We start from the raw sequence: 23912 nt of genomic DNA on the forward strand, positions 1-23912 counted from the left end.
GGCAAATGCCTCGAGCAAGGACTTGAGGTTTTGGTTAAACTGCTGTTCAGATTGACCTGTAGGTGATATGTGGTCGTCTTTTGGTGCTTAATGCCAAAGGCGGCACATGCATACGCACCCACGAACAATTGGCTATGAAGTAGGATGCATTGTCCGTGGTCAGCTTTGCCAGAAAGTCGAAGTCACTAATGGCCTGCGTGAACTTGTCCCAGTGTCATGAATTCCGACTGATACCGATGTCATGAATTCCGACTGAGAAAGAGAAGGACCCATTGCGTGCATGCACAAACATTTGTAGTTAACAATTGTACAAAACAGCCCCAAGCAAATGAATTTTGCACACACTTTAAAAGCACTTAAACTATACAATATATCATGAGGCGTCGACCAATGTGATACTTTTATTTCAGATCAGCTGCCCAAGACGTAGCCAACGCACCATACGAGCGATAAGCTGATGATGAGTCTTATGTACTGATGACGACAATATGCAGAAATAGCGCTCATACTATTCACTCCTACTCGGAAATTCCTCACCATTCAGAAGTCATCCTCGCTGATGTGTCACAATCTAGGAACAGCCACCGTGGCACAAGATGGGTGAGGTCATGAGGAGGCTGCCGTTGCACAAGACTAGACCTGATGATCAAGTAGAAGGTAGACACCATAGCAAAGGACGGGCCTTGGTGTATGGTGACATGCTGAAGCCTGGGCTGGCCTTCGTAGCACAGAATGGGGCCTGAGATGCTCAAGGCCACATCACACATCGACTTGCGAGCTCATCACATTCTCCTTTTCTTCTTCACTTACTGCTTGCAGCCGTGTGCCACTTTTCTGTTCTCGTCTTTTTCTCTTTGATTTCCTGCCATTTCTGTTCTTTCTGCCCCTTTCTTCCGACCAGCATTGTTGCATTTGCAACACACGCACGTATTACGCCTGTCACTCATGACACCCTCATTGCACGTGCCATTAACTTCCGAAGGGAAGAAGTTCCACCCATGTTGTGAAGTGATCTGTGACAGCCAGAAGAAAAATGTAGCCTCACCAGCTCCTGAGAAAGGGTCCCATAATGTCACAGGCCATGACTTGCCAGGGTAGCTGGCAAGTCCCAAGGTAGCTGGCAAGTCCCAGGGTAGCTGGCAAGCTAGCAAGCCAAACCTTGTGACTTGCCAGGATTGCAGGCAAGTCGCAAAGCTTGGCTGAAATTGGCTGCGTGAGCCCAGGCGGTTTGCCTGCATGAGGCTTCACGCATTGGCATATGCGGCATGAGCAGACATAGTGAAGAGCACTACGCTTGATGCCTTGTCAGGTAGCGGAGCGACACAACTTTTGAAAAGTCTAAAGGCCACTCGCGTGTCCAGCCAACCGCGAGTCGTGGAAATATCTCAGGGTGGCTTTCCTTAAACGGCAGGGTATCGCCACCTTGAAATACTCCTTAGGAGCCTCCTCAGATGGTATGTAGCGCAGAAGAACTCCATCGGCAGATACATATCCAGTGTACCCACAGCAATACCAGCTGTGTTACACTCGGCACCAACAGCAATACCAACTGTCTGTGTGTGTCCGGCGACTTTGCCACTCCACTCCTCTTGGGAGCTTGGCTCTTTGAGCCCGTCAATGATTTGTCGGCAAACTGGATCGCTCTGCTGTGCCTTTAGATGCTTTTGTGTGCTGAAGACAATACTAGCAGAGGTAATGGGGTCCACCAGGTACATGTCATCTCCCGAGGTTGGTGACCTGGAGATCACTCCACCATCAAAAATCTCACCTTTTCAGCTATTAGAGACACAGGCCCCGGTCTCTAATGAGTGCGAGTGGGTGCCCTTAGAGTTATGGGAGACAAAGGTTTCAGTCTACCGAGTGCACAAGGTTCACATCTTTCGAACCCTTGTGAACTGAGTGCACAATGTTTGCACCTTTCAAACCGTTAGACTGAGGTTCCACTCTCTACCGAGTGCAGGTGGGCACCCTTTGAGTCATGGGCGACAAAGGCGCCAGTCTACTGAGCGCATGATGTTCGCACCTTTCGATCCGCTAGAGACTGAGGCTCCAAAATCTTCTGAATGTGAGAAGGTATTCATGCCTTTTGAACCATTGCAGACAGAGGATCGGGTCTCTACTGAGGCCCGTGAACGAACATGCACACGTGGCCGAGCAGGGTGGCTCCAATATAATGCATGGAACAGTGAACGATGCTGGGGACAAAGAGAGGCCAGTGGGCACATTCGTGCTGGCATCTAAGCAGGGTGGCTGGATGCGGCACGTCGGGCACTCAACTGCACTCGGGACAAAGAGGGGCCAGCAAGTGGAAACAGCAGGTCAGAGAGGCTAGTCAGCACCTGCTCCGCGTACGTCCCAAAGAGCTGAAAAAGCTCGTAACTGCCGTGGCTAGAATATGGTGCACATCCAAGGGGTCACCATCACTAAAGAGCGCTCCAAGGCTTGGTCACTCCTGGTGGCAAAAAGCAGAGGGTTGCAAGGTGAACATACCTTATGCTGTCAGTGTCATCCACATTGAAGGACAATAAGTCCAAAGCTCAACCTTAAGATCAAGCAGAACAATAAGGCTTGGACTGAGGCTACTTGGCATGACATCATTCTGTTTACTGCGCTATATAGTTATATAGTTCCATGTTCCATGCTATATAGTTATATAGTTCCACGTTCCGTAAGGGAAACGTAGCAGGGGGCGACAGAAAGTTAGGTGGGCCGATGAGATTAAGAAGTTTGCAGGGACGACATGGCCACAATTAGTACATGACCGGGGTCGTTGGAGAAGTATGGGGGAGGCCTTTGCCCTGCAGTGGGCGTAACCAGGCTGATGATGATGATGATAGTTATGCAAAGGACAATAAAAGAAACTGACACACATGTGCGCAACTCTTGTGCACAAGTCACACACGTGTGTCCGTTTCTTTTATTTTATCCTTTGTGTGACAGTATAGCACAGTAAACAGACCGAGGGCTGGGAGGGGGCCTGCTCTGCTGCCATGCTGAAACCAAGTGGGGCGCCAGTTATGTGGGGATGGGTTTGCACAAGGCCTACCTTACGGTCAGAAAAGGGCACAACGCTCCTCCACTTTGCAATGCACAAAGGCACTATGCAAGCGTGTGTCGACTTTCCGACACAGCACAGGGGAGGCTGCAGAAGCAGGACCTCTACGAACACAGGTTTATTGACCCAAGATGCAACACAGTGTGACAGTTGCAGCGTTTGCGGGCAAAGGCTCACCACAAGGGCAATCGAGTATGCGTGCCCACTACATTAGAGACTACTGGGTCGCCGTCCACCGAGAATGAGGTTGTGGGAGCACAAGTCCCATGTAAACAACTTGTTGCATGCCTGTGAGCATCTGCCATGGCAGTGGAACACTCAGCAGAATAGAGCTCGGGTGGAAAGGGCACCTGGAGGCCGCCACCTGGGCGACTAATCAGGCCATGTCCCAATTACGTGTGCTCATGTGGTAACATGATGCTGGGAGGCAGAAGCACGGTTTGCACTGGAAATTAGCTCCAGCATGCTAGCCTTTGCAACAGGCTAGTGTGCTATCCTGTTACCACTGGGGTGGTGGTTCCGAGAGATCAAACTAACCACCTTTGCAAGCTAGGGGATAAGGCTCAGGAAGGCACCTCTATCGCCACGCGATAGATGAACCAGGTTAGCGCTAAGGTTGAATTTCACAACACAATTTTCATTCTACGTTCAGTAACCACACACGGATCATCTGCGGCTTCCTTCAAGGGCAGATGTGCGCTGTCTGGTTGGTGCTTGTTGCTGCATTCGGTGCAAGAATATGGCTAGGAGCAGGCATCGCTTCTGCACAGTCACGAGCAATATACCCACATAATTTCTCCAGAAGGTGACGCTGAGCACGGGTAGCGCGAGGATCTCGTTGGGCTGACATGACGACTTCGCTGCAGCTGAATTCTGAATACTGCATATGCAGTGAGGGTAGCTATATGGGCTTGTTGATAGGTAATCTTGTAATTTGATGTAACGCAGGCAGAATGAAATGGACGTAGGAGGCACATGAGGCAACACACAGCACTGAAGAACCAGCTGCGAACAGCGGCTGTTCACGTGCACTGTGTCTCTTTGCATTGAACTTCAGAAACTACCGTTGCACACTCCAAAACAGATTTAAACTTCAGTATGTTCTTAAATTACAAAATATGTGTATTATTTGCTCCTAATAAAGACAGGTCAATAATGTTATAATGTACTACATGTTTTCTTCATTACATTAAAAGAATTATACAACATTTGCCACAAAACCTGGCTACAAGCAACACTGGGCATCGCACCAGTCGCATTGTTGAAATCACAATCATGTGAAATGGGCCCTCAAGAAAATCTCATTGCGATGCATGCGACTGGGCCGATTTTTGTCGCTCCAGTCACAGCATGTGAAACAGGCTTCACCTGGAGCCTGTGAGGATTGAGGTATGCCCCGGCATCTTTGCACGGGCATTCACCTGTTCTGTTGCCCCTATGCCTCTCCCTTCTCTACTTTGACGGTTGTCAGCAGTGGCGCTCTACTTGTGGTGGTTTGCGGTGGGGGGGCACTGGTGGCTGTCCACGACGTGAGCGCACGAGAGCTCTCTCTCTGGGACCAGGGCCCGTATTCTGAAACATTAACCTTCCGCAAAACTATCGCCTTGGCCACGCTTCCGCCAACGGCGCGCGCTGATTGGCAGTTTTAGCAAAACCGGAAAATAAACAGCGCCATCTAGTAGTGCTGGCCTACATCATTTTAGCTTCATGGTGTCGATGGGTGCTTTCGACATGTATTGAATAAATGAATATGGCCGCTATCTTGCACACGTTCGAAAAGCCGACGTTCGATTTCGCCTCCCATGATTGGACTAGATTGGCCTAGGCCGCGATATTGGCGCAGCGTGGACAATCGCGCGAGGTGAAATCGAACGTCGGCTTTTCGAACGTGTACAAGATAGGGGCCCATGTCTTTTGGCGTTTGGTTGGTGGTGGAGTGTAGTATAGATATGATAGGTGGTAGTTTATAGTAGCCTTTTTCATGGCGTCTTACACATGTTGTTTCGCGGCGATATTTGTTGATTAATTTAAAATAAAACATTTTGCACTTCCTTATTCAATTTATTTTGCCTAAAGCGACCATAACCAACCGTAGTTAGTGCGCAGAGCTCGTACTGCGGCCACTACACTGGAAAACAACACACCCGAGCCACTTTGCACTTGCACGATGCGATCTCTCATGTGATGTGAAGCGTTCTATAGCACATGTTGGTAGTGAACGCTTACGTCACAGGTAAGCAGTCGCTTGATTTATCAAACGTGACTATCGTGGCAGCAAAGCTATCGTGGAAGGTGAACGTTTCAGAATACGGCCCCAGCACTGTATATGTACATGCTTTCCTATCATCCGCTGGCCCCTTTGTGTCTCGGACGTCAGCTCGCATACGGTGCCTTTGCCCATACAGTGAGCACGTACCTTTTGTTTATCCTTTCCAGACGCTAAACTGAAGAGCAGTGCCTAGTGCTTGTGCATGGTCGAACTGTGCTGAGCCGCACTTATCGGAGGCCCAAGCCAAAGGAGATTGCCCAAGTTCTCATGAGTTGGCCCATTGGTTATCATGAGAGCAAGCAGCATAGCTGCGGGGACTTTTCCCAGCGGCATGTTGCACAAGCCTGTGCTCTTGCAGCGATGTGCTGTCGGGCGCTCCTGTCTGTACATTCGCCCCTGACGTGGGAACCAAAGGGTTCCCGCGATCCCTAGGACTGGGCGTTTGTGCGATGTTCGGTGCTACTGGAGATGATTTCCGCCAATTCAGGGGCAATACTGTGTTGCATGCGTAGTGCTCAGTAGTCAATTTGCAGTCTGAGCGTACGCACAGGAGTGTGCTACAATATGAGAGGCGACTGCTGACACAGTGCTGTGGCTCGCTAGGCTCAAACTCATGGTGGTCGGTACTCCTGTGACACCCCACAGGGCCCCACAAGCTCTCAGTCCACTTACACCACCACTCTCTTCTCACACAGTATTATCAGTGGTTAAATACACGAAGAAATTAAAACTACAAAAAGCTCTGATATTCTTCAACTATTTGAGAGTAGTTAAAGCTTTAATTTCTCTGGGAAAGCATAAGAATCATACAGTCAATGACCTATTTTTGTTATCGTGCACCATATACGCATATAACCAGCATGTTCTAATATGTTGAATACTTGGGCACAGGAGCATTGCGGGCAACATGTTTGTAGATGAAATTGCTACGTCTATAACAACGAAAGCCTGTAACTCTTCTGTAGCTATCCCTGCCGCAGACTTAAAGCCATTCTTGTGAAAAAAATTCAGAAAGTTTTGGCAATCCACTTGGTACATTCAAACCTTGAATACACTCCATCTAATTAAGCCTTATTTGGGAAACTGGCTGTCAGTAACTAAAGTGCAACAAACTGATGTCTTGTTTCGTGAACTGAGGATAGGGCACTTATATGGTACACTTTCTTACCTGTTGACTGGTGGCGAACCTCCCCTCTGTGGTAGATGTGGCAAGAGGCTGACTGTACTCCATGTCTTGCTTGAGTGTTAGGAAGCAGAAGCTGAACGGAAAAGGCACATTCGTGTAGCTTACCATCAGCATAGTCGCCTCCATCCAGAAATGTTTCATGACATAGAACCATGTTTCCAAGCTGGAGCAGTTCTAACTTTCTTATGTAATGTGTTACTTGTCAGCCCAAGGGATTCGTAGCACATCCTTTCACCAAAGGCTGCTGCTGCAGTAGTAGCATTCTATAGAGCACGTGCCTACAGGCCTTTGCATTAAAGGGGTTATCTGGTGAAGTAGTGGTGCTGCTGGCATCTTTGTTCCAGTATATCCCTTCGAAGCGCATCTTTTATGTTCATGGCGCACCTCACAAGTCATAATTCTAATATGTGTATTAACGGGTGGATGTCAGACTTTCCCTTTGTTGTGTTCATATAGGAGGTTTCCCTTTATTCATTACTTCTCTCCACCTTGCAGGTTTCCGCAGAACTATTACGTCAAACACTTGCCTTTCGTGTTGTCGACATATTCGGCTTCGCCCTGCCATCTGCTAGCCGCCTGGTTAGCTCAGATGGTAGAGCGGCTGCCCCGGAAAGGCGGTGGTCCCGGGTTCGTGTCCCGGACGAATTTTTCTTCAACTCTGAGGCTTTTCGTTCGAGGAACCCGTATGGGTTTCCTTTGTGGCAGTAGCTACGAACGGGTGGATGTCCGACTTTCCCTTTATTCATAATTCTAATATATATAGCTGAAAGCCTTGGATGGCTCATGAGTCGAAAAATCTGATGTCCAGCATTATGGCATTAAAATTTATAGCGAGTTGAGCTCTTGACATTTGGTGGGAGTCGAGCCCACTACCTGTGGTGCTAATTAAGGTGAAGGTAATTGAGACCCGTGACCTCTGGTGGGAGTTGAACCCACGACCTTTGGTGTGAATTAAGCCATTAATTTCTTTATAAGAAAACATGAAACTGACGTGAAGAAGAAACGTTAGTATGACCTGTGGTGCGAATTAAGGAAAAGTTCATTAAGGCACTCGAACCGAAGACCTTTTGATGGGAGTTGAACCCACTTGGAAGTATGGGCAAACTGGCCATATCTCCAAATTGGATTCCAATTTACATATTGAAGGTCGACAGTTGAAGCCACAACCAGTGGTGTTAATTAAGGTGAAGTGAATTAAGACAGTTAATTAAGATACAGATAATTAAGGCACTCATTAATTAAGGCAGTTAACCGGCCTCCCCAAGTTGGCTTCCAGTGACATTGTGAAGGTCGATAGTCGAACCCACTACCTTTGGTGTTCATGAAGGTGAAGTTAATGAAGGCACTGTTAATTTAGATATAGTTAATTAAGGAACTGAAACTTACAACCTTTCGTGGGAGTCGAACCTGCAACCGTTGGTGTTAATTAGGGTGAAGATAATTAAGGTATACTTAACTAAAGCTCTAACTAAACTATACTTAACTAAACCATATTTTTCTGCGTATAACCTGAACCCCCAATTACAACAGCCCTGGAAAAAAAAAACAATCTTGGAAGATGCTTAAGCTTTGCCTTTAAGAGCGAAACGTGACAGCGTTCAAAGATCCTTGACTGCTTCTCACACTTACCAGCAACTGCAGCTTGTGTAACCGTTATTTTTACCTGGAAACGCTGGTGGCATACGCTATGCACAAAGGTGAGCTTTCTGGTTCTCTCCCCCCCCCCCCCCCCACGGCGGGCGCCAACACTGCCGCGCAGAGGCGAGCACCATCTAGATGGCGTTGCAAGGAACTGAGCCGGGCACGGGCATGCCACTCTTACTAAGACAGACCTCAAACGGCAGCTGGAAAAGGGGTTTGTGTTTGAGTTTTCGCGAAACAGAATTATGTTTTCTTGTATATTTAAATTACAATCCGACGCTATCATGTCTGTAGGCTGTGTGTAAGTGGTACTTTATAAATTTTCTGGCGCGTTTTACTTTGAGAAATTCAGTTGTTTCAGTAATGCCTTTGCACCACGCAGACAGCCTGTGTGATTCGGGGTGATTTTTTTCTGACGACAGCGACGCCGACACCGGATTTCCTGCGACACAGGCCCACAAATTCATTATTGCGATTTGTGGGCATTCAGAGAGAGAGAAACCAACAAGAAATCACCGAAAGACGTTTATTTTCACGATTCTGCAGCGTGGCAGAGAATTGACTGGACTGTAGCAAGCATGCACGAGGCTCCATGCACAGAGTCCGCAGATGTGCCCACAAGCTGTGTGTGCACCGCATGACGGCTACGAAATGACGCTTACAAGGGTCACGCCAATGGCTTTCCTATTTGTGCTGGCCAAGATTGCTCGCATTTTTTCAGAAATTCCAAACTGGCGCTGAGCGATCATGTTGCCGTTCACTTCACCGTAGTCTACAAGCTTTATCTTGAACACTGCTAAAAACTGTCCCCGCTTGCCGCTACTTCGTGCTTACCAGACAAATACATAATCTCAAATGAGGTCGACCGGAAGCACACACACATGAAGAAACAGCAACAAAAGAAAAGATGCGAGCAATCGCATTTGGATATCGATACGGTTTTGGCTATGTGTTCGACAATGTACATGCCATAGGCTGCCTGACGATGATTCACATTGTGTAAAAAAACACTATTAAGACAAGGCGTAACTTTGGCCTGCTTTTTTCAAGAAAATGTCTCTACTTATATTCTGGTTTATACGGTACCTTCGGCCAGTGGCTTGGTACCCCCCCCCTCCTTTTTTGTAGATGCATTCACACGACGGAAGGGATTGTGGATGAATCAGTCAAGCAACATGTGATGTGAATCAGATTACTTCGCACCTAGCATTCACATGACAGAGGATGACTGTGCTGATGGAGTAGCCCTCACGTGAGCAACAGCAATGAAGCAAACATGACCAAGCTGGAAATCCCAACAATGGAGTGCCATGGGAACGGGTGACATACAAGTCTGCCAGTGCTGCGTGCACTAATCACCAACTGCTAAACACAAAATGGCAACCCATAAACAGGAGGAGAATGGGCGAGCATATGGAGACTATGAAGAAAGTGAGAAAGGAGCTTCAACACGTATGGGTGGGGCGGGGTGCCCTAGGGGATGACAAAACGTTGAATGGCAGCGAACTTGCCTTGATATGTGGCTTCATGGCAGTGCATGCTACACTGCAGTCAAGCCACACCTCAAAATGAAATTCGCATATAACCCACACCCCGACCTTACTGTTAATCTTTTTAAATTTTTGGTGCGGATTATGTGCACAAAAGGTTGAGTTATTTTAGCATACGTTAAAGAGGAAGGTGGCGAAGGCCTGCATGCTCACAAGCCATTTAATAAATTAGTTGACATTCTCATTCGACTGTGTTGTTACTTCCTATTACTTGTTTTCTCCCACTAAAGGTTGTGGGTTTGAGTGCCTTAATTAACTCTATTCTAGTTAACTACATTAGTTAACTTCACCTTAACACTAAAGGTCGTGGGTTCGACCATCAATGGTGGCATCATCAGTTTTGGTGCCATTGAATTTTAGTCTCATCAAACGTCAAGGGTTCCACTCCTACCAAAGGTAATGTGTTCGAGCGCCTTAATTAAGGTGGTAGGCCACACACACACAAAAAAAAATTCTTTAAATCAGCAGTCAGGTTTTAAGTAATGTTTTTTTCCTGAATAAGCATGCATTATTTTGCTTATTCAACTATCTATAGTGCAGAAAATGGTTCATTTTATTTTTTGGCAGGTAGTCTTTCTCATAAAATGTAGTACAAGTGCTAGTCACGCCAGCAGTGATAAGTAACTAATGAATTGCTGAATTGAGTAAAGCTTTGGTGCAATTTGTGTAGCTAAGTGAGAGACCTGTGCAATGAACTAGGATAAATGCAATGTGATAAATATTAAGAAAGTAATGTTTGAAAAACTAAGCAAAGTGAGAAAAATTTCTAATTTTGACCAAATTTATTTGCAAAATGAGCTGTAAATCCAAAATTTTGCATCAGTTCTTTTTGTTCTAGTTTGTTGCACACATCTGTATGTGAGGAATGAGTGTGCAAAATTTCATGTCAGAATGTTTATTGAAAAAAAAAAGTTATCAGAGTTTGCGTAACATAAGGTGGAGCAAAATCTTGTTTTAAGAAAAACGTAAACAATTATTCAAACCATGTGAAAGATATCAAAAACAACATATAGTTACCTAAGATGCACCAGCTTCATAGCTGGAGCCCCCAGGAGATGATGCATTGGGGTCTCTATTTGTTCATGTGGCTGCTCAGCAACACTATTAAATAAAAGAAGTATTTTGAACAATATTTATATAAAAGAAATAGTACTGATTTTCGGTTTTGCAATATGAGGGTATGGGCTGGAAAACTCACTAACTCCCAAACTAATTGTGATAGGAAGATTATTTCTTTTTTTGTAACATGCTGCTGAATGTTTAAGCATACAGAAAATGTAAAAAACAAAAAGATAAATGTGAAAAATTTGAGTTTTGAATGTGGCCTACCACCGTAACTCTATCTTAATTAACATGCCCTTAATTAACACCAAAGTTCGTGGGTTCGACTTCCGCCAAAGGTGGTGGGCTTGAGTGCCTTAATTAACACTGAATGTCGTGGTTTTGACTCCCATTAATGGTCGTCAGTGGCACCATCAATTTTAGTGTCATTAAATTTTGGTGCCATAACACTGGGCGGTCAATATTTCAATAATGCCAGACAGTGGACTTTTCTATGTGGGAGCCACTTAATGCCTTCGCTTTAAGATATTGTGACGGTGTAAGAGATTTGCACCAGTATTTCATTAAACACAATATTAACACAACATTAAACACAACACAATCGAAGCGAGGGCTCCGAACCACAGCATTGGAAAACAGTAGACCTCATCTTCTGTTTTCATGCTGCCGGCACATACCACACTGCAATATTATGGCCCTGCACTACAAAAGTATTTAAGCAATTACAAAAGGGTAATCGATTACCTTTTACGCTACTTTCCTCCCAACCCTTCTTGACATTGCACAAATGTACTATATAACAAAACGAACTGGCCTGGCTTCCAGTGCATCTTCTGCAGCCATTCACGCATTTGTCATTACTAGCAGTTTTTTTTTTTTTTTTTATTTCTGTCAGTCATCTTCTGTTGTTTTCTTGTGAAGACACCAGTAGCAAGACTGAAAACTTGCTCAGTGTGCATGCTGATGGGAAGGGCAGGGCTGTAACAGACAACCTCGTGCACAAGATTGAGGTTACTCAATGCCGCGATGCTCGCGCCTGGTCCCAGGCAGCTCGGCCGCTCGACTTACAACGCTGGAGAGATACTAGCGTTGTGAGATCAAGTGTTTGCGATCATCGAATGAGATCTGTTCATGTTTGCCTCTGCACATATGACACCATGCTTTTTAATTTAATTACTAAGTGTATGTCAACTGCAATTTATGTGGCCAATAATACTACAAACCTTCGTAATGTTGTCTAATGCTTTGTTATCATTATTAATGCTTTGCCTTTCGGGCAAAACTGAGACTTTTTTACTCATAGAACAAATACTAAAAACAATGCATTACGGCTACCAAAATTTTGAATGCTGTACCAGGTTTTGCTTGATTTCTTGGACATGATATGCACACAATGTTGCAAATTTACAAAAAACATGGCAGCAGTGAACAACAGTTTGTCAAACAGTCTGTGACCGTCGTCTTAATTTCATGCAAATTTAAAGTGAAGCTTTTTTCACTGTGTTCAATGGGTTTTCACGACGCATTGGTCAGACTGTGTAGAGATAAGTTTGCTGATACCGTAGTCTGTCTGTGGGCGACACTATCCACTGTGGCAGTGGACACTAGGGCGTCACAGGCTTCACCTCGTACCACCGACATGAATGCACCGTCAACATGACATGAAACCGTATCTTCGGTCGTCAACTTTCAAATTCAGCAAAACGATTTTTTTTTTGTCATTGAAATTAGTTTTTTTTTCAATTGCCCGATCATCCGGAAATTGTTATGGCCCCTTTCATGTAAGAAAAAAAGACGGTTGACGACTGCTTACTTGCATAAATGTTGAATTTCAGCATGACGAAATTTCAATATAGCGAAGCAAAGTGCCGAATTTACTGACTTCTTTATATCAAGATTTAACTGTATATCTTAATTCCTGTATGGGGTAAATCAAAAAAGAACTATGCAGTTCAACGAATTTTAAAAAGTACTCAAATGAAACCAGTATCAAGCAAACAGTGAGAAAAGGGAACAAATGCAATAAATGTTCTCTGATCTTTCCAGACACGTGTGCACAGCTTTACTCTCAGTCCACTGCAATTAGTGTGTGTACACTTGGTGACGGCATGCCCAACTTCAAGGCTTGTGCAAATGTCAGAATTGTGATTCATGTCGAATAATTTCGAAGCAAATAGTTCAATACAAGGGTGTGAAATTGAGCTTGTTGGTACCGATTCAGGGCGAAAGAAACAGCACAAGAAAGAAAGCGCTTGTCCTGTCTTGTCTTTCTTGTCCAGTTATTCTCACAATGTTTTTGCCAGGAAACGTTGTGAATAGTTTGGGGGTTTGCATAAAACCTTGGTGCAATTGCCAGAGGTTGACAAATCTATAAAGTTCGTTCTTTACATGTAAGGAAGAAAACAAATTGATTGCTGGAGTTGGGTTTATTTTCAAATTGCTGTTATTCAGATATTTTCATGCAAAAGTGCAGGATCTGCACTTTTTACCATGCCAGCATCACAGAAAATTCATTTATAGGCTTTTGCTCACTGCTGTGCTTCACTCTGCTAGAAATTTCGAGATGGTCGTGACAGCAGGAGCACTTTGCATTTGCCCCTCATCGCACTGTCGTGAATGTGCAAATCATCTTGGTGCTTTTCATCTACGTGCATTCCGTACAGTAAGCGCACAGATGAACTCGGTAGGCATGTACGCTGCTTCTACAGCCCTGGCTCTAGTCTGTGCACATGATTTCAGATCTGATCACCGATGAGTGGCAAACTTCCTACGGTGGTATGCCGCCCACTGCCACACCTTTGGATGCTAGGCATAACAAGCGCTGCTTCACCAGCTGTTGTCCGTCCAAAGTAACAGTAGAGTGCCAAGTGGACAAAGATCTATTTGCAGCTGCCGTACAGCTCTCGGGAAGCTGAGAAACCATCTCGCTAGCGGGTCATGTCTGAAAAATCAAGCCAGACACCTTGCAACATCTGAAACTTTGACAGCCATTATACATTGGTTCAATAGAGAAGGCGGTTGTGCCACGGGACCCATGTTTGAATAATCAAGCATGTGCCAAAATCAATCGCTGATGGTTCATTAATTTGTCTTTAGCTTGTCTTGGCTATGAGCCATGTGGTGCGACTTGCTCATCATAACCGAAACTGTCAATTGTACATGTTTTTAAGTTTATATTTATTCACTTCGAATACTTCAAAAGCTGAAATTGGAGTCAATGCAAGTATCGAATAACATAATATTCGTGCTAGCCTACTAACCGTACCCAACTGTGGTTTGCATACCCAGCCAGTTCCATTGCTCAACACAGCATGCTTGTGCTATTACAGCATTGGTTTGGTTGTCCTTGGCTAGTTCATACTGCTGCACAAATTCCTGTGACTTTCCCAAAACTGAATGCATGTTGTTTCACAGGGATGCCTCAATGATGGCTATGCGACGGAGAATACATGGTCTCACACCGGAGGAGATTCGCAACCTAGCCAAGGAAGAGCTCGAACTTCCTGTTAGTCGAGAAGACTTCGAAGAGGCCATACACAAGATCAACAAATCTGTCAGCCGGGAGGATCTGGAGAAGTATGAGAAATGGATGTCGGAATTTGGTTCAACATAATTGCCTGCTGACAGCAACTAAAGCCCTTGATTGAGATAGTGCTAAGTTTGGACACACGCTAAGCTTGGCACCCTCTCCACTCAAGTGATCCCCAGTGTGGTTCTCACCCAAGCCTACTTATTGTCAAGCATTTTATACATGCAGTAGAACCTTGTTAATATGTAGTTGGCGGGGAACATGGATCAGGTACACACTAAGCATGTGCTATTTAATCAACAATGTCAGATGAGCAGCAATGAACTTGCCAGCAAAAAAGAAAGGAGAACTACATCTTGATTCTCACTCAAACATACACACAGACAAGTTTTATTCGTGAGCAGACAGCAAAATATATGGGGTTTTTAATTGCCGCCATGGCGGCCTTGCAGCGACGATGGCATCCTCAAACTCAGCAAGGTTGCGAGCCAGTTTCTGCATCAGGCCCCACTTCTCTGCAAATGCCCTCAAGGCAGGCAGTCAACGCACGCACTTTGTCGAATATGGAAGGGCCATCATCCACTTCCACGTCGTCCACAATGACGACTTCTAAATGCCACAAGCCAACAGAGCAGCAAACATGTCATGGCTGCTATTTTGTGATGTCGCTATCAGTGGCAACTGCAGTCCGGGTAAAGTCCATTTGCCATAATTTCGTTATGTGTGGTCTGCATGCACAAAATTTCGCTGATTCTGCACTTGTACGTGCTGAAATATGCAGTAAATACTATGCACTAACCGTTTGGCATGCGGTAAGCAACTGCGGCTTAAGCAGTCAGCCAGTACATTAGATTCAACGATGACAGGGTGGGGAATTCATTGTGACTATATTTAAACCGAAATTACTTATTAAGTGGGTACTTATTAACAAGGTTTTACTGTACTGTGAAATTCACTGTTTGCTAGAGCATCTTATCGATAATTCTTTGGTGACCTGTTAGACAAGGAGTGGTGTCATGACACTTGCTACAGCAATGCACTTAATGCACCTTAACCACCCAACGTCATTAAAGCGTTATCGCACTCAGTATGAGCTACAACGCGCAAGTGCTTTGGCACACGCTTTCACTTTGTAGCTCATATTGAGCGCTATAATACCAGACTTTGTCTAGTCAGAACAAAAGCAGAGCACTGGCAGAGTCTTCTCCTTCAGAATGAACTTCCATTGCTTCTGTAATCTTCTATGTGCACTTGTCCCTGTTACGGGAAATAATGGTGCAATAATAAAGAAACGGTGAGCACAGACACTTTCCAGAAAGCAGGGACAGGTTGCTGTCGGCTTCCTTGTGGACTTGTCTGCTTGTCTAATCTAAGTAGTTAGTAGTTTCTGCCCCATGAGAGTGAGATCCGGCATGCCATGCCACACACACATTGAATGCACCAATGGGTGATGCATGCTGCAAAGCCTTTTTTGGGTTGGCAAGTTTTCCTGCATGGCTGTGCTAGCTTCATGGGCACAGTCCTGGCAAAGGACTGAATAGGCCGCAGCAGAAATTGGCAGTCGTTCTTTATATACGTAGCATATTGCACAGGTTGAAGGTCAGCCAGCGAACTAATGTTGCAGTTGTCATGACTGCCCCCGTGAAGCTAGCACACCTATGTAGGAAAGCTTGCCTCCCCAAAAAAGGATCTGCAACTTGTACCACCATCAACTTGTACCATCAATCATCGCAAATGGTACATTCAATATGCACGCAGCATGGTTTACCAGATCCCACTCTCATGGCGCAGAGACTAAGGGTAGCTGCCTAAACGACCACCTAAAAGAGCACAATGACAGAACTTTTGTGTCCGCACACAAAAACTATCATCATCAATGGCTCATACCCACGTAAGCACTAATACCCCCGTATGCAAGCAAAAAATGCAATGGCTCATAGCCCTGTAAGGTAGATGCTACAAGCACTCATCAAAGTGTAGCGAACAGTGCTTACATTCCTTGGAATCACGCATACAATATACAGAACAGCGTGTCGAAAACTGTCAACTGCCTCAGAGAAACGTAGTTGAGTAGTGTTGAGTAGGAGTTGTGATGGGGAGGCAACGTGTGGTTAGGACACTTGAAGAGCAGCTCGCTTATGAAGTGCAACGGTGCAAACTTAGACAAGAGTACGATTGACAGCGCGCGGCAAACATCGCTGAAGATGGTGCCCGATAGGCCGACCTTGAGCAGCAGGCCAGGCGGGACGACTTGTGTCATGAATTGGAGAATGTGGCAAAGGGACACAAAAGTCTCTTTGATATCGAAATGCCATGTCGAAAGGTTCATGGCTACTCACTTTGTGTGGGTTAGTTGCGATTACATTGTCCCTCTGGTTGTTGTCGGTGATTTCAGTGTGGATGTGTCGGGACCAAAAAGGGAGTGGTTTGCACGTTTTATATTGGAGACATTTCGTTTGCGATGCCACACTGATCTGGCCAAACCGACCTGCCAGTGGTATAAGTGCATCGATTTAACATTGTCAAAGAAAATGTCTGCAGTTGCGAGTATGCCGATCAGTGTACGTCATCAAGACCATAGTTACTAAGTGACAATGAGGGATGCAATAAAGCCTTTACCACAAGCTTTCTTACCACAATGTTTACAGCTCCTCTGGTCATCCACCTTGACAGGGTGGAATGGCCTTGAATTTTTGTTCATTATTGCACTATTATTTGTCATAATAGGGACACGTGCACATAGGAGATTACAGAAGCAGTGGAAATTCATTCTGAAGGAGAAAACAGTCTGTTCTTACTGACTGAAGAACTCTGGTAACTTGCACACGAACCTTAGCCATATTGATTACATCGTCATCTGTTTTCTGCTTATAACTTGTTATGTATTCTGTTAACCTTTCAATATATATGTGCCGGTTGGAACTAGCACCCTGTTTCTTTGCCTCTGGCCTGTTCTATTTGCATGTTTATTTTCATCCTGTAGACTGGCACTCGGGAAGGGTACCTAACTTGATTAACCTCCATGCAATTGTAGGCTTGGTTGTTAGCAAATATCATGCATAAAAACAAGTGTAAACGAACAGTTTGCTCATGTTAAGGCTTGAACTATGCATTCCATGGTTTAAATCAATGTGGGGCCTCTGCCTACAATATTTATATAAAAGCAGAATGGTAAACAATGTTTTGGACAAGACCGTATCTATTCGACAAAAAGTGTCTTGGACCATACGTGCACGAAAAGCAGTAAGTGAAAACCCACTGCAAGGACCTGAGATTGTAGAAGCTTGTCGCAAGGATAAGCAGCTGTCACCTTCACTGCGTTTTTGAGAAACTGTTTCTGAATAAACATCAACTAATCAAATTTTCTTTCTACGTGTGAATAGTATCTCTTTTGGCTCTCCCTAGTCAGTGGCAAGTTGGGTGAACAGCAGCCGCTAAGGGCCTGCTTACACTGGCAGATCACATCACTGTGAAGTCCTCGAGTTTTAAAGGGGTCCTAAACCACCCCTCGGGCTTAGTGAAAAAACATAGTCTGCGAAGAGCATACACTGCTGTGAACATCTCAGCCAATTTTCGCAGTCGTGCGTGGCACATGGATCTCGCAAGTGTAGCACTAAGTCACCATTCTCTCAAACACTCTCATTTCAACAGAAGCCTGCTCCTCACTCTTTTCTGGATGCTTCATTTCGTAATAAAGCAGATTCTCATATGCGGCCGCTATTGGCCAATAGACCTCAAACTCTGCCCAGGCGGCGCTGCGGAAAAACCCGTCACCAGCGCCCCCATCGCAGCCTTGGCATGAACTGAGTAGTGCAAGGAGAGCTGTCCGCAAGCGAAGGTGCATAGGCCACAATGGACCCTTCTGTTTCGTTTCTGTTGAGGCACGGTTTCCTAAAAATCAAGGACCTGGAAAGCTTCTTCCGCCCATGCACGCTTCGGAAAGGAAGCTTAGCATGCAGGGCGAAGTACATGTACAATATAAAATAAAGTCTCAAGTGTTATTTCGGCGTGCTGCAACTCGCAAGTACAGAGAGCATCAGGTTTGTCTATAGGCATTTCAGCATAAAAATCTAAGCATTTCAAGTTGGTTCATATTGAATATGTCCTGAACACAAGACTAAAGCATCTCCTAAATTTTTATGTATTTTATCGTAATGTTTAGTCTCGCAATTATTTACGGAGAGTAAATTCTTTTATAGCCTTTTCCAGGGCAGCAAACAGAAAACGTTTTCCAAGGCAGCAAACAGCCTGCGATCATAACGAAAGTAAGATTCCTACAGTGCCTACGCGCTGCATCTTTCTCGCAGGAGCTACAGCATCGCTCAGTACCTTAATTTGATCTTTTCGCAGACGCTTCAAGCAAGAAGCGCGCACAAATAAATGTAAATAAACGCAACATTTTTTTCTTTACACACCTGCGTTACTTCGCAATGACTCATCCAGTGCTCCTACAGCAACTTTTTGCTCTCATTTGAAAAACGCAGTCGAGCAGGCTCAGCACATTGCGAAGCGTGCTTGTTGTATTGGCGCAGGACATACAAAATACCCAAAGTAGAAATGAGCTCGCGATACAACGATGCTCTAGAACAGGATGTTGAATTCATAAACGAACCAAAATGTTTGCTTAAAGGGCCCCTGAAACGGTTCGAACAAATTTTGTAGACGCGTAGGGTACAGCTTAAGTAGAACATTCACCACAATTTAAGTGAAGCGTTACGTATTAATGGAGCTTCAAGCGATTAGAAGTTACCCTCCTCCCTAGTCATGCTTTTCCTCCTCAACTCGTTCGCCGAGCGATCGGGGCTAAGCTCCGCTTTCACTGGTTTCGCGTCACGATGCGACGTCACATCGTCCACTTCCGGTTGTTTTGGAGCCCGCCCCCGCCCGCGTGAAACCTCTCCGCTAGCCGCTTGGCCGTCGACCCCAAGCGAGAGCTATCGAAGCAGCGTGCGTTGCGAGCATTCTGTCGTAGCGCCGAACGTGTCTGGTATTCCGGTAACCACAGGCAAGCTGGTCATTTCGGCAAACGACTGGAGGCATAAACTCAAGCTGATGAAGGAACTTCAGCGTAGACGTACGTGCGGCCTGATCGGTCTGCACGGTCCAGCCACTTGTTGGCGCAGTGCTTAACCAGCCAAACAAATCGCTAATATTGCTCTAACCAAGTGTAAAACATTTTAAACATTTATAAAAGCAAAGTGTTGATGATTACACTCCTGCGAAAAATACATACCAGCAGCCAAAGAAGAATACACTTCGTTACTGCTACTGTGTATGGTTGAGCTCTGTGCCACCAGGTGGCTGCACCGTGCAGACCATTCGCATTTGCGATTCTGCTCATCCCATGGCTCATCCCGTTACGGCACAGTCAAGCGGCCAGACCCTGTCCCCTTGCGCTTGCATTTGCCCAAATACCGGACTCGCGAAACGCTATTCCGTTTGTAATTTTCCGGTGTAAAGTGACGGCCACAAACGCGCAAACCCTGGCGCCGATCGGATAGCGGCAGTCCGATGCGCAGCAGCCAGCTCGCTCGTATGCTGCCTTGCAGAGGGACACGATGTCGCAGCTTGACATATTGCCAGTCGCTACGTTTGCAGTCCACAAAGCAACAAAGTCGAATCGTAGTGCTCGCGAAAAGACTGAGACCGACTCTGACCGCGGAGCTCTCGTCAAAATGGAGTACGTTGTAACACAAGCAGACGACACTTGCTGTGTGCCGGAAGTGCTTAATTGCATTGAAAAGTCGTTCTTGTGCATTCTCTTTATGTTACTTTCTGTTTATAAAAACAAATGAACTAACATTCCAACTATTACGAAGATCATTTGTTTACCATAAAGTTGGAAAAATTATTGATCACGCGCCCTGGTCAGCCAATCGGATAGCTCGCCCCACTGACGTCATATGGGTGATTTTCGTCATATGGGTAGGGGCGGCTTAAAATTCTGCCGAGCAGCGTGCTCCGATCGGCAGCGATGTGCATTTTTAAAACCTTATAATAAATTACACGCTTTACGCGGAGCACTTAGATGTGTCAATTAATGATCAGAAGGACCTACTCTAACGACTCAGTACGTTTGTAGAAAATCGTCAAAATCGTTTCAGGGTCCCTTTAAGCTGACCTGCCAAATCTCTCCGTTCCACTTGTTGAGTCAAGCGGAGGCGGACGTCTGTTAACAGGTGGAAATATCAATCGCAGATACGCAGGATGGTTCGCAACGTTGTTTTTTCTGTTACCAACGACGTGGCGGCTGCAGATTCTTGAGTTCTCGCTTGGTCACCACGGTCCTCCGTCAGGGCTACGCAACACAATAACAGAAGAACAAAATTGTTGCACTTTCTCATGCGAGCCGCTGTGTTGTGGGGAATGCAAGTAATTCGATTACCCAATACGTTGAATGGCCCGTATGCAGCGCTCTCGCCTTTCCCCTTCATACGATCCCGATGGTAATCGGTAAAACTGAACGTTGTTATTCTGTCCTTCACTTTCATGCCAATTTACAACACAACAGTAGCGTCGATTGCGACGTTTCTTCGTAGCGCGCGGAGCTATTGCGGTTGCCGTCGTTTCCTTCATGAGTCTGAAGAGTGAGCCAGCAAGCGCTTTATGGCAGTTCGGCGGCGCGTCCGACTAGCGTAGAAATTCATAGCTAACTGTCTGGGTGTTCAATCCGCAAAACACTCGCAATATGGACCAAAATTTAGTTAAATCGTTGTTTCGCAGTCGCTAACTGCATAGGCAACTTAGCAAGGGAGTCGGGCTTCACACTACTCAATTACTGCCTCTTCGCAACGGCAGGTGGCGCTACGCGTCTTGCAAAACTCCAGAGTCTGACGTCCATAGCTGACATTAATCAAGAAGGGCACTTGGATCAGTGCACTTCTTCCTGCTGTTACTATTTAGATCTATTGACAAAGTTTATTTAATGGGCTGAAGTGAGCGAAAATCTGGCCTTGAATTTCCATAATACATAATTACATACTTCCGATAGAAGCTGACTATCATCTGCTCACGCTCGGCCATGGCTGCCCATGTAGGAATTAAACTTTGGTCACCCTGCTTATCAGTGTAGCAGCCGTTGGATCCCACTAATTTCGACTAGCTGCTCAACTAGCAGCTTCAAACTACGTGAAACTTAAGTTCAGACCACACGCACGCTTGCCAGGTTACTCCTGGCTGCTCCTAGTTGGATGCCTTGGCAGACTTGGTGATAGTGCTTATCAGTGCACAAGTTGGATGTGGCTGCTATCCATCGATAAATGTGAAGGAGCAAGCTGGTTCACCTCACGTCACACGATCAGATTGGAGCATATGAGTGCGAGCACGCACTCAAGCCCTGACTTTCGCAAAGCAAACGCTGCGCATACGCACTACAGTTGCATGTAGCTGTGGTCTGCTATGTAGCGTAGATGCCGCAGCTGCCGTGTGGTGCTACGGCGACTGTACTGGCTAAGGGCACTGCGGCTCGATGAAGACAACCGTGTTTGGCATATGTTTGGCACATCGTAGGCGCCAACATCTGAAGAAGTGGCGTCTACTTTAACATCCAAAATCAAACTTGAACTGTGCGCCATGGTGACATTCAGTAGGCAGAGCGTTGTGGGCACGCCCTATTTCTCTATAGCCTTTGCGGTGCAAGGCATTGAAGAAGGAGCAGAAGCACCGCGAAGGGCGTGTTTGATTGCGAAAAGCTCTGCTTCTGCTGACACATTGAAATACTTTTTTTGCAGCAATGTATTTCTGAAATTGCCTATTTTAACTTCATATTGTAAGATTTGGAGTTGAGGCGTTGCAATTTGCTTCCCTCATTCTATTTAGCCTCGCACGAATTGAAATTACTCGTTCGACTCAAGGAAGCGAGCTTCGTTCACGTGAACTTAGCAACTGAGTAGCCGCCCGATCTTTTGCTAGCCGAGTTGAACATCGTGCCACGTGGGCGATGCGCATGCAGAATTCCTCTCCCTTGCACTACTTTAGTGTTTGCCGAGTGTGTTAAGTGTACGCAGCGTGAATGGAGTCACCCCTGGCTTGCCGTCACCTGCACATCGTCTGCGCTGCTGCTCCGGACTACGATCGAGCCACCCCGGGCGATGGTGATGCTGTGACCGGTTCGGCGCAGCGACTTCGGCGGCCTCCTGTATCCAGCTCACAACCCTCGGCGGCGGACAAAAGAGCCGGCAGTCACCGACGGCTACGACGGCTCTTGCCAGCAGGGCGCGTCGGCGCGAGCGACGCTTGCTCGTACCGACTACTGCGTCGTCGTCTCCGGAGTCCTGGCCTGGGATCGTGCCGTCGAGTCGCAAAGCTGCTGCTGTGACCGGCGGACGCCAGCGGTGTACCCCAAGGACAGTCGGCTCGCATGTTATGGACAGCGTGTGGACATTTCCTCAGCGCGGCCACTGTTGCATGTACTATCTTGTTCGCGAAGCACGGGTTAATGTTAGACCGTGTCACATGTTTCGCCGGAATAAGAAGTGATTTAAGGTTGGGGGGATGTGGGGATGCGCGACTCTCACGCATCCCCTGATATGCTGTTTTCCCCCACGGCTCGCCTGGCCTAGCGCCCGCGGCGGTCGGAGTGGTACAAGCGCGGTGCGAGAGATGGCGCGACTGTCGCGCCGCGGCGGGGTTACTCGGGCGCCGAGAGACAAGGCGCGTCCTCTTTGGTTCGAGATCGTCGGCGGGCGCGGACGTCCGCGCGGGCGCCGTCCGATGCTTCTGCGAGACTGTCTCGCGTGGCCGCCTTCGAACGTGCCACCATTCGCGTGACTGTACACGCGAACGACCAGGCGTTGGGATCCAGCATGGGGCGAACATATTCGCTCGCTATCCGGTCGCTCGGTGAGTCAGACTTCTAGATTTGTCGCGCGCCCATCGGCATGTTTTGTGGATAGCAACTCGGCTAGCTGGCATTGATCTATGAAAGGTGCAATAAATGCCCTTGTGAATGTTTGCACTAGTGTGTTGTCGTTCCTTTGTCCCAAGAGTACGGAGGAGAACCCCATATCTCCCACATCTGGCGCCCAACGTGGGGCACATCTCCCACAGCTTGTAGGACGATTGGAGGAACTTGGGAGGACAGGACTAAGCGAGCAGGATTTATTTACAGTATTTACGTTTTAAACATGGGATACATTTACACAGTCTAGCGGGGGGCGAAATGCGAAAAACACCCGTGTACTTAGATTTAGGTGCACGTTAAAGAACCCCAGGTGGTCGAAATTTCCGGAGTCCTCCACTACGGCGTGCCTCATAATCAGAAGGTGGTTTTGGCATGTAAAACCCCATATATTATTACACAGTCTAGCGTGACTCCCAACTGGAGCACGCAAGACGGGCATACAGCACACAGCTTACGAGCACACAGCTCACGAGTACATTCACGAGCACATTGATGAGCACGAGCACACCTAGCAGCCGACAACAGCCGCTTATAAGTACTTCATGTTCCCTAGGTGAGGCAAAACGTTCGACGCCATCGCAGCCGGCCCCCTTTTGAGCGAAGGGGAGAGGGCTCACACACACACACACATACGCACTTTCACTGCCCCCCTCCGAGGGCAGACGACCTTCGCAGCACTCGGAGCTGACCTTCGCAACGCGGCCGTCGTGGTGTCCAC

At 46.5% G+C, this 23912-nt stretch overlaps 1 protein-coding gene across 4 annotated transcripts in view; it reads left to right on the top strand.

Moving 5' to 3' along the window:
• The window catches only part of Kat60 (katanin p60), a 131329-nt gene extending 113676 nt beyond the window's left edge, over positions 1 to 17653 (top strand). For 2 of the 4 annotated variants that reach the window (XM_050169807.3, XM_055065739.2), the window contains exon 10: positions 14178 to 17653. In XM_050169807.3, the coding sequence (XP_050025764.1) occupies positions 14178 to 14376 (199 nt within the window). In that variant the 3' untranslated portion in view covers positions 14377 to 17653. The remainder of the gene's footprint in view (positions 1 to 14177) is intronic. The other 2 variants (XR_008610291.2, XM_055065740.2) reach the window with 2 other exon arrangements.
• Positions 17654 to 23912: the final 6259 nt, after the last annotated feature.

The sequence above is a fragment of the Dermacentor andersoni genome, chromosome 6 (genome assembly GCF_023375885.2).
Source record: "Dermacentor andersoni chromosome 6, qqDerAnde1_hic_scaffold, whole genome shotgun sequence".
In the NCBI taxonomy this organism is placed as follows: Eukaryota; Metazoa; Arthropoda; class Arachnida; order Ixodida; family Ixodidae; genus Dermacentor; species Dermacentor andersoni.